At 40.2% G+C, this 16,565-nt stretch overlaps 2 protein-coding genes across 6 annotated transcripts in view; both read right to left on the bottom strand.

Annotated features, from left to right (window-relative positions):
- The window catches only part of pi4kaa (phosphatidylinositol 4-kinase, catalytic, alpha a), a 34,157-nt gene extending 31,093 nt beyond the window's left edge, over positions 1 to 3,064 (bottom strand). For 2 of the 5 annotated variants that reach the window (XM_024299393.2, XM_024299395.2), the window contains exons 1-4: positions 2,845 to 3,063; positions 871 to 987; positions 711 to 804; positions 545 to 633 (exon numbers count right to left, since the gene is read on the bottom strand). In XM_024299393.2, coding sequence (XP_024155161.1) covers positions 545 to 633; positions 711 to 804; positions 871 to 987; positions 2,845 to 2,943 — 399 coding nt within the window. In that variant the 5' untranslated portion in view covers positions 2,944 to 3,063. Of the gene's footprint in view, positions 1 to 544; positions 634 to 710; positions 805 to 870; positions 988 to 2,844 lie in introns of all 5 variants that reach the window. The other 3 variants (XM_024299396.2, XM_024299397.2, XR_002922237.2) reach the window with 2 other exon arrangements.
- Positions 3,065 to 3,873: 809 nt separating this feature from the next.
- Positions 3,874 to 14,275, bottom strand: slc25a1b (slc25a1 solute carrier family 25 member 1b). The gene is made up of 9 exons (XM_024299504.2): positions 13,879 to 14,275; positions 9,288 to 9,395; positions 8,346 to 8,445; positions 6,927 to 7,065; positions 6,067 to 6,151; positions 5,830 to 5,934; positions 5,644 to 5,759; positions 5,488 to 5,561; positions 3,874 to 4,930 (listed from the first exon to the last, which is right to left on the bottom strand). The coding sequence occupies exons 1-9, from the start codon at positions 13,985 to 13,987 to the stop codon at positions 4,816 to 4,818; spliced, it is 951 nt and encodes a 316-aa protein (XP_024155272.1). The 5' UTR covers positions 13,988 to 14,275; the 3' UTR covers positions 3,874 to 4,815.
- Positions 14,276 to 16,565: the final 2,290 nt, after the last annotated feature.

Raw genomic sequence — 16,565 nt, 5'->3', positions numbered from 1 at the left:
GGTTGCCGGAGCCCATCCCGGCCGCTGATGGGCGAAGGCGGGGTACACCCTGGACAGGTCGCCAGCCTGTCACAGGGCCAGATTGCTATCATGTAGCTGAAATACTAACTAAACTCCAAAATAGATTAAAAAACTGAAAAAATCCTAAATTAGCCATAAACAGCTAGCACATAGCTGAAAAATCCGCTAAACTCCAAAATAGCCTAAAAGAAATGTAATAAATGAGAAAAATGTTCTGAAAGTCTAGCAGAATGCCATTATAACTTTCAACTTTACTACACTCGGACTCCATATATTATAAAGTAGCGACTAATCGACTATTAAATTAGTCGTCGACTATTTTAATAATTGATTAATCGTCGATTAGTCGACGAATCGTGGCAGCCCCTGCAGTCTCTCTGACTTATTTTATGTTTGTCTGAGGAGCCACATGGAGAGGTAAAAGCCCCACATGTGGATCTGGAGCTGCAGGTTGCAGACTCCTGGGGTTAGGTCTTTAAACCTGGAAGCTGAGCGTTAACTCCTGGAGGTCTCTCCAGCTCACCTGAGCTCGCAGGTTTTCATCGCGCTGGGCGACGTCTGACAGCAGCGTCACCAGACAGAAGCTGAAGTTCTCTGCGATCGGGAGCGTGTCTGCAACCAAATAAAAAAACCTCAGTGAAACACCTAAAATATAAACCTTAGGATGCTGTCTTCAAGAGTCCACACACCGCGTCCTTTGTGCTCCGAGCTTTCTTCGATCCACTGAACTTTAGGAAGGCCTTTGAGCAGCCCCAGCAGGTACGGGACGATGGCATCTTTGTGCTGTAACACGGCGGTTTATGAGTGCTGGGAAAACGGCAGCAGGTGAGTATGAGGAGCGGCGCTCACCTGCAGGTTAGACTCCACCAGGAAGATGCCCAGCGCTATCACAGCATCTCTTCTGCGCTCGTCCAGCTGGAAGACTCCTCGGAAGTCCACCGGGCACATGCACTGCAGCTTCTGGACCTGCAGGGGGCGCACACACATTTGTTTATCTGCAATTACAAATTAAAATGGTGCTTCCATGACATGAAATAATGTTTGGAGAAACAAATTCAGCTAAAAATCAGAGCTAAATTCATCAGTACAAAAAAAAAAAAGTCTGAATTAACAGCCGCGAGAGACGTGGGCATCCCATAGACTCGCCACCCCGTCCTCGCCACCCCGCTTTTGACCCGCCGATACCAGAGGCTCTCACAGGAGCTTTGAGTCATGTTTGGATCTGCAGCTTTCTGATCCAAAACGTTAAAGATCCAGAAACTTATGGAGCTCGATTGGGGCCAATATTATTTGAAACCCAAATAAATCCAATTGAGAAAAAATTTGGTGTTTGGCCAAAGAAAATGTTTAAAAAATGCAAAACTTTTTGTTGATCTAAAATAAACTCAATTATTTTTAGTTTTAAATGTTCGACATTTTAGGTTTCAAAACTCAAAATTTCCATTTCAGTTTCAAATCTTTTTTTTTTTACTTTCAACTGTTTTTTTTCCATTTTCCATTCTGAACATTTCAGTTTCAAAACTTTTCCCCGTTGTGGCGCGTTGGGGCGGGGCTAACACGAAGGACCAATCAAAATGGATGAGGGTGGTAACTTCTGTCCCGGTGCGTTCACTGACTCTGAGAACCGTGATAATTACAGTCAGGAAACGTCTGTTTAGTCTGAACTATCATAGTCTGAAATTGTCCCAAGACGGATGTAAAAATCTGAGTTTCATCACGTTCAAACTGCGCGTCAAAAACGCCGTTCCAGCCCGTTGAAAGCGCCATCTTACTGTGTTAAATACAGGAGTAAACTAAGATAAAATGATTTTAACCTTTGTGTTAGCCCCGCCCCCAACAGAACCAAATGATTGGAAAACAAACAAAAAAAAGAGTTGCAAGTGAAAAAAAAATTTAAATTGAAATTTTGAGTTTTTAAACCTAAAAATTTGAACATTTGAAGCTGAAAATAAATAAGTTTATTTTAGAATTCTAAAAAGTTTGGGAAATTTTACATTTTTTGGCCAAACACCAATATTTGTTTCAATTTGTTTGATTTGGGTTCCAAATAATATCGGCCCCAATTTAGCTCCACAAGAAAGAAGAACGGTGGAAACAGTCTGGTCCTCTGCAGACGGTCACAATAAACTGGTTTGAAGTCACTTTAGTGATAAAAATGACTTTAAAAGATTTGAACGCTCCACAGCATCTGAGACAAAGAGAGTAAAAATAGTCTCTGACATCTGTGGACAAGAATCAAGAAACAAAGATCTCTGACCAAACCAGAATGTCAGCCTCCAGACGGGAAAACAAACCAGCATGAACATCAAAACCAAGAACCTTACTGACCGTTTCCTGATTAAAATGAACATTTGTGTAGCTGTGAACAAGAATCTGATCTGATGTGACTCTTAAAATCCTCCAGATTAAACCTGGATTCCATCACAGGTAGCAGCTGATGGTTTCATAGGAAATACATCAAATTCAGCTTTAGAGATTCATCATTATTGACGTCATTAAAGTGTCTTAATTTTACTTATTCAAACGTACAAAATCATTTATAGGAACTAAAAGCAGAAACATGATTTTACTGAGGGAAACTTCTCTTTTAGTTTGTTCATTCAGATGAGCAGAAGGTCATAGATGCTAGCCGGGTTTAGCTAGCTGTACATCTTTATTTACACGTATGTTGACATTAGCACCTCGTTTCCCGGGAGCTCAGGCTGCTGGACGCCGTCTGCTTGGATTCATCTACACCCCCGACCCGGCGGAGCGGCGGCGGCGCTCGGAAGCGGGCCTCCGGGTTAACGGGATTAGCTTGTTGGCAGCTAGCCGGGGTCTTACCTTCTCTAACGGCGCCTGCCGGTGAGCGGCCAGCGAGCGGGCCAGCGACAGGACGGTGTTGAAGTAGAACCCTCTGCTGTCCGCCGCGCTCACAGACATGTTTGATCCCGAGACGCTCCGGCACAGCTACACGAACGCAAACATCTCCGGACGCGCCACCAACGGGCGGCTCGCGGCTCTCACTGACAGCTACGGCGAGCGCGAGGTCTCAAATGTGCGAAGCAAGGTCACGAACGCTGTTTGTTTCCCCTGCGGCAGATTGTACGGAGGGCCGAATAGGACTATATTTTTTACATTTAATTTAATTTTGAAAAACATGTTGACACAAAAATACACACACCTTTGTAGAAAATATATAAAAAACATTTTAAACCCAATAATAATAAAATAGATAAATTACTTAAAATGAATAACTATTTAACAACATAAATTTAGCTGTTAAAAGAAAAGTAGAAGACAGTCTTTGAACTACTATAACTCTTTGATTATTTATGAAATTAACATCTTCTACTCCACAGATGTCTCAGTCCTAAATTTGGACAAAAATTAGCATTTTATTTTTACTTTTTTACATATCTTGTTCTTGCTGTCTTTTAGCGAGAGTTCCAGCAAAATTTTACATCTGTAGAATAACAATAGCTATTATATTCTATATTTTTTCTGTCAATTCTGTCTGGATCTGTACGAATATTTTATATTTTTACATCTGTGCGTCTGGAATTAATTCACAACTGCTAGTATTTGTTTTTCAAGTTACTTTTAGCCGTTCAAAAATGTTGTTATTGCAAGCTAATGATCAAGCAGGGATCAAAACCTGCAAGGCTGAGGATAACATCTTAAACCTGTTAGAATATTTCATCAATACATGATAAATGAATAATGTATTTTCACACTGTAATGTGAATGTTTTCTGACCAAAAAGAGTGAATAATTTTTATTTTTTTAAGTTTAGAATTATTTTTAATAATGTCATTTTCAGACTTCCATACCACCGAGGTACATATCAGAGGTAAAATGAACACCACCAAATCAACAGTCTGGTCCATGTTTATTAATGAGCATTCATATTAGAATCAGTTTCAAGGCACAATATTAAGTTTTTAACTATTAGAGCACTTTCCATCTGTTAATATCAAAACTCAGACACAATAACAGCTGTAAAATGTATTGTTAATAGAGCAGCTCACAGCAGAAGGTTCTGTGTCAAAGGCTGTGTGAGCGGGAAAACCTGGAACTGCACAGCATGTAAACAAGCCAGACTCCGTCCTGGAGCTCCGCCCTAAACGGCGAGCAGCAGAGCAGCAAAGGAAACGCTAACAGCTGCGCGGAATGCGATGAAAGGCACGTCATGGCATCGAGAAACGGAAAGTTTAAAACCTACAAAGAATCGTTTAGACACCGAGCGGAATGAGAGAACAGTGTGAGGCGGAGAAGCAAGTTATAGTCTGCAGTGACGAGTTTGACATTCAAAATCTCACAGCGAATCATTAAACACATAGGCACTTTTTAAGACATCCGTCAGGTTAATTTATCATAAAACATCTGTGTTCATTAAAAAGGAGGTCCTTAAAGGAAATGTGCGTTTCCCAGCAGGAGAAGGAACTCTCTGCTCGTTCTCATCTGAATCTAAGGCATCGCGCTGCAGAGGACATCAGGAAATCATCACCAAATCAGAAAAGTCTTTCATTAAGTACATTTTCTTTGTGTGTGTTTGACGTTATGAAGGCATGTTTCTCGTTGATTAAGTGCGTCCAGTATCGGTCGGTGCTCACATCTCTCTGCTCTTTGGATCCCTGAGCTCAAAGCAACAGAATTTGGGGGAAAAACAGCGAATGTGAGCAGCAGCTCCGCCTCCAAGAGCTCCTCTATGAATGCAGCGTCTAATAATAAAGTAAATTTCTCTTTTTTCCCGTTTGAAAACACTTGGAGGTAGACGTAAGGACATCAGGACCGGAGCGCTCCGTCTGCACCTCAGTCCGTCTTCCAGACCATGTTCAGGACCTTCACCACCTCCTCATAGATGATGAAGACGATGGCCACGTCCAAACACACCCGACCCAGGCGGGGGACAGTACCTTTGTAGAAGCTGAGAGGGGCCGAGAAAGTCAGTGTTACCTTAAAAATGTTACCAGAGAAAAATGCATGAAAATGACTTTAGTGTTTATCAAGTAACTAAAAAAATAAACTTGATAAATGGTAAATTTGCTAAATAAAATGAACACTAAAAGAAATGAAGAAAAATGAGTTTAGTAAAACAAATAAATTAAATATATATTAAAAAACTAAATAATAAACAGCCTGCAAATGTTATAAAACTATATATTTCTACTGCAGTAAAGTAGTAAAGTTTATACTTCACCACTGTACTGTGCAAACTTTACATTAAAGTTTATGCTGTAAAATGTCAACTTTAAGTAGTAAAATGTTGTATATCAGCAGAAAGCGGCCTTTCTCAGCCTTAGAATCCAGATTAGAATCACATTATTTGAGAAAACGGTTGAAGGTTTTACTGTAACTCAAACGTCACCACTGGAGCTAAAACTCTGGTGTTAAACGGGAATATGTGTTTATTTTTACGCTTCAATAAATCATCACACGTCAATCTTCTCTGAGAACTCCCATCATCCTCGGGGTGGTACTCACGCCATGGGGCCTTCGTGCTTCATGATCTTCATGGCGCAGTCCACGGTACTTTTGTACTTGTGAGCTTCCAGTCCCTGTTGAAGACACGCCCACATGATGGAGATGACAGGCAGAGAGGCGGAGCTCTGAGAGGGCGCGGTAAAAACCACTACAGACCTGCATTCTGGTCTTTATGACATCCAGAGGAGTGTTTCCGAACACGCTGGCGGCGCCGGCGACCGCTCCGAACAGCCCGGTCAGCATGGGGTTGATGGTTTTGTTGGGATCGTCTCCTTCAGAGCAGAAACAACAGGCGGGTCGGTGGGAGGAGCCTAACCGCTGAAGCTGCAGGGGCGGCTCTACCTTTGTACCAGTTCCTCAGAGACGTCATGACGTAGAAGCGGATGGCCTGGTTGGAGCCTTGCTTCAGAACCGTAGCCGTCAGGCCCTGATAGGTTCCCTTCAGCCCTGCGGAGAAACCAGAACTCTGTAGCACCAGATGAATAATTAAAATAATTCATTTCATAACGACAAAAAGGAAAAATATTCTTCTCATGCATGCAGAGCAGGGAAGCGCCAGCAGGGGGCAGAGTGAGACACCTTGAGTTCTGACGATCTCTCGGACTCCATGGAAAAATCCTCGGTACTTTGGGTTTGCAGACGTCTGATCATGAATGAATTTGACCTGAAAAAGACATTATTCACATTAATAACATCATCATTCCAGCAGTTTAGGATCAAGTTTTGCCTCCTGACACTCCCCTAAAGACTACAGATTCATTGACAGATTGTCCTTTAGAACATTTTTCTTTCATTTTTTCGCATTAATTTGAGCCATAAATGCTACTTTTTACATCAGTTTTTGTACCACCAAATAATTTTTAAAATCCCTTTCATCTTTTTATCAATAATTTATAATCTTTAATAAATATAAATGTTAAAATCTTCAAGTAGAAAATGAAGAAACATACATATATTATTGTAACAATTTAATAAATAAACTTCCTGGATGAGTGGAAGAAGAAGGATGGATGGACAATGAAACATTATTTCAAAGTTTAGATTTGTTTGAAAAGATTGTGTCAATAAAGTTTTTACAATCACTGTGTCGTCTTCTGCTGGACTTTCTGTTCCTCGTCCAGATTTCATCATAAACACAATTCTTTTCTTATATTTTGTCTCCAAATTCTCTCACTACTTAGTGCACTATATTAACCTTTAAACACCTGAGCTCCAGATTTAATGTTATTTGATTTTCAACCATTAACACGATTATTTCAGTAGATAGTGAAGGAGAAAAGCGGCTCGACTGAAATAATCGTGTTACAGTTGAAAAGTTACAATATTCTAAAGATTTTGTGTTTCAGCATCATCACATCTTATCCTTGTATAATATTTACATGATTCCTAATTAATTCCGGTTTCAGTCGTGTGAATGTGTTTAATGTGGAGGTTCAGACCTTGACCGTCTCCATGGGGCAGACGACGACCACGGCTTCTGCCACGCCGGCCCCCAGCCCGCACAGAAACCCTCGCTTGCTGTCCAGCTTCCCGCTCTCGTCCCGCATCTTATTACTGAGGAACTCGAACATGCCGAACCTGAAGGGAGAAGAAAACAAGGAGGAACTTAACTTTAAACCCAATAAATGACCGTTTTTATGATTTAGAACTGAAAAGGAAAACTGATTTGTTAGTGAAGCTAAATTTATTTGTTTTCTGAGACATGAAGTTCCCCGTTTTCTCTTCAGAGACTCTGGTTCCTTCATTTAATGCTCTGATGTTCTTTTACCATAAAAACCCTTAAAGCTTCTTTATTAAAGCTGAGATACAGAAGCTAAACGAACTCTAATTTTTCAAAATCTCTTTCAAAAGTGTTAAAAATGTAAAAAATACAACTAAAATAAAGGGAAAAACTTTTAAAATAAACTTCATAATGTCAAACTAATAAGGAATCCCAACATTAAAGATCATTTTGTGTCTCTCTCCACTCCTCAGTCGCTGCTCCGTATAAACATTGTTTCATTTTCTGAATCTACTACATTTCCCAGAAGTCTCTGCAAAAACTAGTCTGTCTCAATGCTGATTAGATTAGTAAATATAAACCATAATGCATTGTGCTTGAACAAACAAAAGGATTTACATTTATTTTTGATAAATCATTAAAGTTCCCATCATCAACACTTTACATTAAATGTTTGTATTTCTTAGGTTTTCACTTGATGATGTCATATTTGTCCGTCTCTGAATTAGGTTCCAATCTAAATGGGACAATTTAAAGTAAATATATACACCATACATATGTCATTAATTATTTAAAATAGTCAATAAATAAATAAAAGTGCAATCAAATAAACTAATGAAACATTTATTTAATAATTTAATATTAAATGTATTTATTTCAATCTTTCCCTTTAGCCCACAGTGGGACATGAAATAATTTAATGTCATGAAATATTTAAATGTGCTTTTTAATGGCTGTTTTAATGCGACATATATTTAACCATTTATTTATTGATTTTCACTTTTATTTATTTAAAGCCAATTTTAAATCATCCATGACACAATTATTTAATAGTTTAATGGTGTATAAATTTATTTTAAATTGTCCTCCATACAGTTAGTCCTGCACTATTTAGTCTTTTGGGAGGATTATAGTGAGGAATTCAGACAGAAAATGTGGAATTTACTGTGAAAAGAGCTAGCATAAATATGCTAATATTAATACATTATTTTGACAACAAATCAGAGAAATATTTTGGGTTTATTTTGATTTTTTCCTGTGAATCAAATCTCTGAAAATCAGTTTTCAGGTTCTTTAATGTCAGGAACCAGAAACCGGCGTTTGTCTTTCCTTATTCATGTTCGGTGGTGGGGGGTACCTGACGGCAGCTTTGGGGATGGAGCCGTAGAGCAGCGAGCTGAGACCGCGGTAGAGTCCTCGGACGCCATGACCGCTGACCGTCTGCTTCACGCAGTCGGCTGTTGGAGGAGGAAGAGACAGACGGCGTCAGACGGCGTTCAGAAACCCTCTGAGTTTGTTAAAGAAGTCACAAAACGGCTGAACTTCTGCTCATAAACATCTGAAGCTTCACCTGCAAATCAGGTTTCCTCCAGAAACACGTTTGTTTACTCGTTTGCTTTTTGGATCTGATAAACATGATCAGAGACAGGCGGAGGGATGGATGTCCAAACGTTTCTTCTCTTCATCATTAAACTCTTTAAATGTTTTTAAAAGTCAAAATAAAATAACTGAGTTTAAACAATAGTTTATAATATCATTTAATGAATAAGTAATAATATATCATTGGCAGACTGTTACTGTTTGTTATTTTAAATAAGTAAATCTGAAGATGTTATTAAAAAAGAGACAAAGAAAAAACAGAATAAATGCTATTATTTATATTTTATTTCTATCTTTTTAATTTCTCTTCTTTTATAAAGTCTCAAAAAACTTTACAGACACAAATCTAAACTTCAGTTTGTCTGGAAGACTTGAAACTCTATATAATTATTTGTTATTTGTCTTTTAGGCATTAAGTATTTATTTGCTGATGCTAAATTTTTAGCAATTTTCCAAATAAAATGTCACTTTTCTAAAGGTTAAAATGAATTTAACCTAGTTTTATTAGTTTATTGTTAAATAATTCAAAAATACATTTTTAAGTCCTAATAATAAAAGCAAAAATTAAATTCATCCTAAAAATGTAATCAAAACGTTTTTTAATTGCAGCCCCGCAGACGGATTGTTTCCGGTTTCATTTCTAAACTGAGCTTCACTGATATTTTCCCGTTTAAGACGGACTGACAGCATCTCTACTCACAGATTCCTCTGTATTTGGGGGGGTTCGCCTTCTCGTCGAGCTGCAGCTGCGTCTTCACGTACTCCGTAGGGAAGGTGATGCAGATCTCGATTCCTCCAGCAATTCCACCTTAAAAACAAGAAGACATCAAACAGTTATTACAGGTTTTTATCAAGAATTATTCAAGTGCATTAAAATCAAACCAACAAAACAGACGGTGAACACAAAGTGTCACAAACCAAACACAACATGCGTCACAAGTGAAGGAAAATCCACACAAAGATGAAGAAAACAGAGGTGAGCTCTGGAAAAAACTGGTTTAAAAAAGTTATTTTAAGGTCTGGTGAGATAAAAAGCAGAAACATCTGCATCTGAAAGTTGCAGAGCAGTTCCACCTTAACAGAGTTCTGTCAGTGCCCCCCCAGGCGGAGGGGGCGTGACCTTCAGGTATGTTTGCACACGTCCCACAGGGACGGGGGAGCTGTGGTGCAGCGGTAAACCCCAAACAAACGCCTCCGAGCTCCAGCGTCTGAACATGCATCTCCACACACATGCAGAGGAATGCAGCCGTGCTCCACGCCGTTCACCGGGCGCCGACCGCCGCTGAAGACACGCCCACACCTGTCTGTACCCACTGGTGGAGCGGTACCTGCGGCCCGCCTCTGCATGGCGCTGAGAGGACACAGAGAACCCGTTTATCAAGTCCAGCGTGAAGGAAGACCAGAATCGTCACTTCAACACCTGCGAAGGAAACCTTTACAAAGAAACGGATTCTCTCTGACAAAAACAAGAGTTTCATTCAAAACATTTATTAATGAATATTCTTCACAATTTCATAGAAAAGAACCTTTCTGCGTTCTTCGGTATAGGAATGTTTTTATCAATAAAGTTTAGCCCCAAATACAAAAGGAGTTTGTTCAAATAAACCCCCGACTGCAACAGTAACTAAGGCTGGTTAATAAAATCTACTAATCGATTTTAGCTTAACAGATCAATAATAATCAATTGGTAAAAACTATAAATCAATTTGGCACATGAAGCTAGAGTCCGCTGGCTTGATGCTAACGTATAATGGGATTTCCCATTGGACGGCTAATGCTAACTCTCAGTTGATCTAAACATATATTCTGACTTTATGAACATCTTCATATGAATTTCCTAAACTCTTTTAAGGAAATATTTTTAAAGTAACCATTTGTGTTCTAAAATATCATGTTTTGCTCATTGTTTCTTCTTCTTCTGGAATAATGTGTAATATTACAGCGCGATCGCCACCTAGTGGTCAAACTGAAACGTCCTCCAGGAGAAGCAGAACAATGTTTACAATGTTAATGATCTGAACATTGTTGTCAGAGCTTATTAATGTATTTCTAAACAAATGTGTATAAATGTGTAAACTCAAAATTAAATTGAATTAAATGAATCGAAAAAGTTGGAATTGAATCGATCCAGGCTCTTGTGAATCAAATCGAAACGTTTCTGGAAGGACGAGTTAAAGAAGTTATTTTGCATTATTTTGTAATTCAAATCACTCGTTAATAAGAATAATAAAAATGTGTTTTTAAAGAGGAATTTGAGAACCAAATCCTGCTGAATCAGGATTCTGAACCTGTGAATGGAAATCAAATCAGTTCAGTAGTTCAGAAAGAGATGAAGAACATCTGCTCTACCACCTTAACTGTCGACCTTTAAATCTGAGCCCACGTGTTGCTGTTCCACCCCCATGCAGCAGGGGGCGCCCTTTGAGGACTTCCTCTCCACCAGGGAGAGTGAAGAAGGAAAAACGGTATTTTCACTGACCGGCCTGCATGAAGCTGAAGTTCACGTCTGATTTTTTTCAGAAGTGGAAGGCTCTTTTCTGTTTCTTCTTTCCTACGATCAGAATTTCCAAACATGTTTATTCTTTCGCTAACTTTGCTATCTTGGAGGTTTCAGTTCAGCGGTCAGAGGAGCCACTTTAAGAAAATAGTTGATGGTTTTACGACAAGTGAACAAGAGACTTGACGTGTTAAGAATAAGTGAGAGAATTTAGTATGTTTTTCAAAATAAAAGTCCATTTGGAATAAGATTATAAATAAAATTGAGAAAATGTAGGTCGTGTGTTTTTTTTTTTTTTTTTTTGTAGTCTGGTTCCAACTGTACCACAGACCAGTACCGGTCCTTGGCTTAGGGGTCGTGTTACTGAGAACAGTATCGTTTCCTGTGAGCTTTAAAACCCGCAAAACAAACAGAACCAAAGCAGTCAAACAAACTGAGCTCCCCAAACGTACTCGGGCACGGTACGGATAACCTGAATCAAAAGCTCTAAAACAAAACAACACAAAATAAAAAAGCATTAAAAATGATCAGAATGAAACGCTCTGAGATTTGGTGGTGTACTCCGACAGATCTGTTGAAGGGTTCAATAGCGGCTGGGACAAAGGATGTGGGGGCTGTCGTCATCTGGAGCATCAGGTTCCTCCACCCTGAAGGCACAATGTGAAACCAGACCAGAGAGGACGCAGAGTCTAACATGACGAAATGATGGTAGAATCGAGTTTTCAACAGGGAAACGTTGATTTTGGTTCAGAAAAATGAAGACGCCGTTGATGTTCAGTCAATATTTATCTGGTTATTTTTTCACAGCCACAAGGGGGAGCCGGTGTTTGAGAGGAACGCTACAATAATCTTTGCATCCTGACTGCATTTTAATGTTTAAAGCGTCAAACCCTAAAATTTTATGACATTCCACCACTTAGTTTAAGCTACCTGAGAGGTCATTCTGCTAGATTATTGGACTAGTTTGACATTTATTAAGGTTTTTTAGGCTGTTTTGGAGTTTAGCTAATATTTCAGCTTCATGCTAGCCGTTTTGGCTAACTTAGGCTTTTTTCAGCTTTTTTGGGGCTAGTCTGGAGTTTAGCTAATATTTCAACTTCATGCTACCTGTTTTGGCCAATTTAGGCTTTTTGCTGTTTTTAGGCTAATTTGGTATTTAGCTAATATGGCTATCAGCCTCAGCGTTTTCAGCTATTAGCTTCAGGGATTTCAGCTATCAGCTTGAGTGTTTTTAGCTACCAATCTCAGCATGTTCCGCTATTAGCACTAGCATCTTTAGCTACCAAATTCAGCTTACAACGTTCAAACTAGCAGGTAATGCTAAATATCTAGTTTTTAGTTAGTTTAAAGCTAATGATGTGTGTTTTACATCCAGTTTGTGCATGACCCGATTAGTCGACTAATCGAGAAAAATAATCGGTGATTAGTCGACTGTTAAAATAATCGTTTGTGGCAGCTCTACTGTGTAAAAGTATTTTCTGGATCAGCAGGACTCCACTGACACACTTATGGTTTAGAATGTTATCTATTCACTATACAGTAATACATGTGTTGATAAGCCCCACCCCCTGGGTTCTGGAGGGTCAGCTCATGTCCCCCAGCCAATGAGAGAGCGTCTCCGTCGGGTCGGTTTGAGCCTCCACCGCCACAAAAAGCTGCTTTCATCTGGCGCTGCGGTTCTGGGCTCCACTGAACCACAGGACTCTGGGAGTGACCCGTTCAGAGCTGCTCTGACTCGTGGTGGGCGGTTCTAATCCTCTGCTCAGGCTGACAGAGCAAAGTGCTTTGTCATGGTGCCTCATGACGCCACGAACCCGGGCCTCTGAGCTCCAGAACAACAAACGCTGCTCACAGTTTGTTCCAGCACCCTGTGGGGTCACTGGAGTGACGACTCTCCGGCTGTGTAAAGTTTGACTTGTGGTTACTGATTAACACACACGGGACATGAAACGGGTCGGTGCGAAGGTCTATGGGGCGACCACGCGTCGGACGCAGGGCAGCACGTTTTATGGCAGCGGTGGTGGAACCGGCCTATCACACTCTTACACTCCTTATCGGTTCTGTAGTTTATCGTCCTACGGGTCTCCTTCCTGCACGGTCTTCACCTGCACGCATGTGATAAGAAACAGTCGTTCACGGCCTTTTTCAGTCTTATAAAGCAGAAAAAGATACTTTTAAAGCAGATTATCTAGCAGAAAGTCACAGTTTAGTTTTTAAAATAATTTGTCGGAAGATAAGATTTGGGTTTCTGTGGTTCAGGTTTGTTCAGATTATTCCAACGAGACAAAATAATCTTAACTGGATTATGATAAGAGATCACAAAAGTGACCGACAGATTAGATTGATCCTCAGTTCTGAGTGCTGAAGATGTAAAGTAAGAATCAAAATAAACCTTTGAAATGTTAAAAAAGTGAATACCTAAAAGTGATTTTCCACCTTTGGAGGAATTAAAATGTAATCTGTTGGACGTCTGACAAACTGATAAATTCGTGACTTTAAGGTCATGAAATGAATAAAAAATGATCATCAGAAGGTTAATTGGTGACCACACTGCTCTGAAGAAAGATAACTTTGAATAAAAGATGAAACATCAGATATTTGACTTTGTAAATCATTTTTGATTTGAGTGGATGATCAAACTTTAAGACAGAACTCCAGGACAACAGAGCGGGTTCTCCTGCAGACTCTCATCTGGAGGTTGTTAAAGTTCTGCGGGTCCTGCGTGGGCTCGGTCCGCAGTCCCGCCTGCAGGAGAAGAAGTTGAGCAGAAGTTGGAGGCGCGCGCGCCGCTTACCTGCCAGGATCGCCTTCCCGGGGTGCGTGAGTTTGGCTTTCCCCGCCGGAGCCGCGGCGGCGAACCGCGGTCTGTGGAAGGGACCGACGAACCCGCTCGGTTCTGACATGTCTGCAGACGAACTTTCTGAGCCTCAGGGTTCACGTCCGCCTGCAGTCTGGCAGCTCGGCGCGGGAGGCACGCGGACGCTGCGGGAGCAGCCTGACCATTGGACCCGGGATGCGTGATGTCTGTGTACTTTTGACAGGCCGGTTCCTCCGCGGCGCTCCCGGAGGCTGATAACGTCGAGTCAGTGCTCGTTCAGGGCGGGGCAGGACGTGACACTTCCCCCACCAACACGGAAAACGCCATGTTTGTCACTGACGTTTAAGGAGGAGCGAGGCGGAAGTGCGGGGCTCCGCCGGAAGGGGGTGCTGTTTCTCACTGCAGGGGCGGTATCACGTTTTAGGGGGCCCGGGTCCCAACCTACAGGAGCCACACAGTCTTATTCACCTTTCAGGAAAATGAGACACTGATTTGTGTTCCATAAATGTTACTATTTTAACTATAAACAAACTATTTTTGGGCAAAATTAAATCATGCTTTTTTTTTTTACAAAACTTGAAATAGTTTGTAAATTTTTTGTCAGAGATTTCACATGACTTCCTTTCAAAATAAAATACATCCTGTGGGACAAAGGATCAGCTCAATCATTAGATTTTCAATTTTCAGACAATTTGCAAATCTAATGAACTAAATCAGAGATAATTCAGTGGATTTTTTTTTTTTTTAAACTTATAAACCTTTAATTTGTTTAAAAATAGAGATTCCAGCGCCCACAGACCCCTAGAAGACAATGGTTTGCAACCTGAGGCTCTGGGGTCAAATGTGCTCTCTTAGCCCTGTCCAGTTAAAGGAAATAAAGTTATTTTTTTCTTTTTCTTTTTTAAACTATGAAATAAAAAATAAATAATTTGTAAAATAAAATAAAAAAAAACTATGTCAAACTTATTTCAACTCAAATATTTTGACTGATTTTTGCCATGCCATGTACCACAGACCATCTATTTGAGGTCAGTATATTTTTAGATTTTAGTAGATTTTTAATTTTTTTTCATCTTATGGTTTAAAACATATGGTTAGGGCAGGGGTGGGCAGACTACGGCCCGGGGGCCATATGCTGCCCGTTAAACTATTTAATCTGGCCCGCTAAACTGGAATAAACATCAACCCATTGGTGAAAATGGCACTAAAACTCGAACAAAAACCACAGTTTCAAAATAAAAGCTCCAAAATGTTTTGTTTTTAAGTAACTTTTGATCAAAATGAAGGCATGTTTTGGCTTCGACATGTCCAGATCCTGTGTTATTTCTTTCTTTTAAGAGGTGAATCACCAAAACACATCACAAATCTGCTCCTGGTCCGGCCCTTCTGTCAAAATTTAGAACCCTTTGTGGCCCACGAGTAAAAATGTTTGCCCATCACGGGGTCAGGGACACTGAATTTGTTCAATTTCTTTTCTGTTTTCGTTAAATTTACAAATTTCTGCCTTGGATGCACCACGAATGATAAAATAAAAACACTCTTGACATACTCCCTACATTTGCAGCATAATGACACAGAGCGTCTTTTATTTTGAAAGGCTGTCATGTGAACCTCTGTTAAAAGTTTAGAACTATTTCATCTTCAGATAAAAAGGCAATTTTCTTATAATGTTTATGTCTTATTTATGCAAAGAAAACACAGTTCATTTATAATTATCATACACTAACGTAAATACAAATGTCTTATTTTTTCAAGACTTTGTGGCTCCTTTTGTGTTGTCGTTGGTGAGAAACTGACCCAAATTGCTCTTTAAGTGTTAAAAGTTGCAGACCATTGGTAAAAGAGAACTGGATGTGGTTCCAAACAGGAAGTAGCCACAAAATCCCATAGACTTCTATAGAGATATAAACAGCTGTAACTCAGTCATTCTATTGGTCAGAATAAACATATTTGCTTGGAAACTTTTTAATTTTTTTTTTTTTTTTGTAGTTCAAGTTATTCAAGCTATAAACTGACCAGTCAGATGCCTCAATATAAGTAGGCGGAGCCTATGTTTGACAGATTTCTTGTAGCCCTCTTTCACGTGGTAGGGGTGTGGCCTCAACAAGCTCACTCCTGATTGGTGAGTGGTTGCCATAGAGATGTTTACTCAGTACAATGACTGTGGCGTCCATACCGCAGAAAAATGGCAACTGAATTGACTTAATTTGGTTGGAGCTGGAATAAACGGATTTCTGTGGATGACGACACACCTGCTCAGTCCAGGTCTCTCATAGAGTCAATTGTTTTGGCTAGAAGGAGACTTTTCACTTTCTCTTTGACGCTGATTTTTTTAGATGCTTCCAATGTGTAAGACTGCAGGTTACTGTTCTCAGTGGAGAGGAGCCAAAGCTGATACTTTTCTTTTCTTTTTCTGGACTGCTTTGTGAGTCAGAAAGAGGAGGACGGGACTCAAACCCACGCTGTGTTTCAGCGGTCCACACACAGAAGAACAAGTTTCTTCTTTGGGTTTCTCGGTCGTGTTCTGAGCTTCAGTCTCAGCCGGTTCTAGCCGCGGCTCGGCGCCCTGAAGAGGTCCCGCCCACTTTTCCAATACAGCGTCATCGTCTGTGCGTCCAGCAGGACGGACGCCGGGCTCCGGACCGAGTCCAGAACGTCAGCCT

This window comes from Oryzias melastigma, linkage group LG12, assembly GCF_002922805.2.
Source record: "Oryzias melastigma strain HK-1 linkage group LG12, ASM292280v2, whole genome shotgun sequence".
Classification (NCBI taxonomy): domain Eukaryota; kingdom Metazoa; phylum Chordata; class Actinopteri; order Beloniformes; family Adrianichthyidae; genus Oryzias; species Oryzias melastigma.
Note: the sequence above shows the minus strand (reverse complement) of the source record. Positions and strands in the feature narration are given on the sequence as shown.

Excerpts from the sequence above, each read along its gene's own strand:
- slc25a1b (XM_024299504.2), bottom strand. The coding sequence starts at position 13,987 with ATGTCAGAACCGAGCGGGTTCGTCGGTCCCTTCCACAGACCGCGGTTC. Across the intron at positions 7,066-8,345 it reads ATCCCCAAAGCTGCCGTCAG|GTTCGGCATGTTCGAGTTCC; the intron begins GTACCCCCCACC and ends TTCTCCCTTCAG. Across the intron at positions 6,152-6,926 it reads GCCCCATGGAGACGGTCAAG|GTCAAATTCATTCATGATCA; the intron begins GTCTGAACCTCC and ends TGTCTTTTTCAG.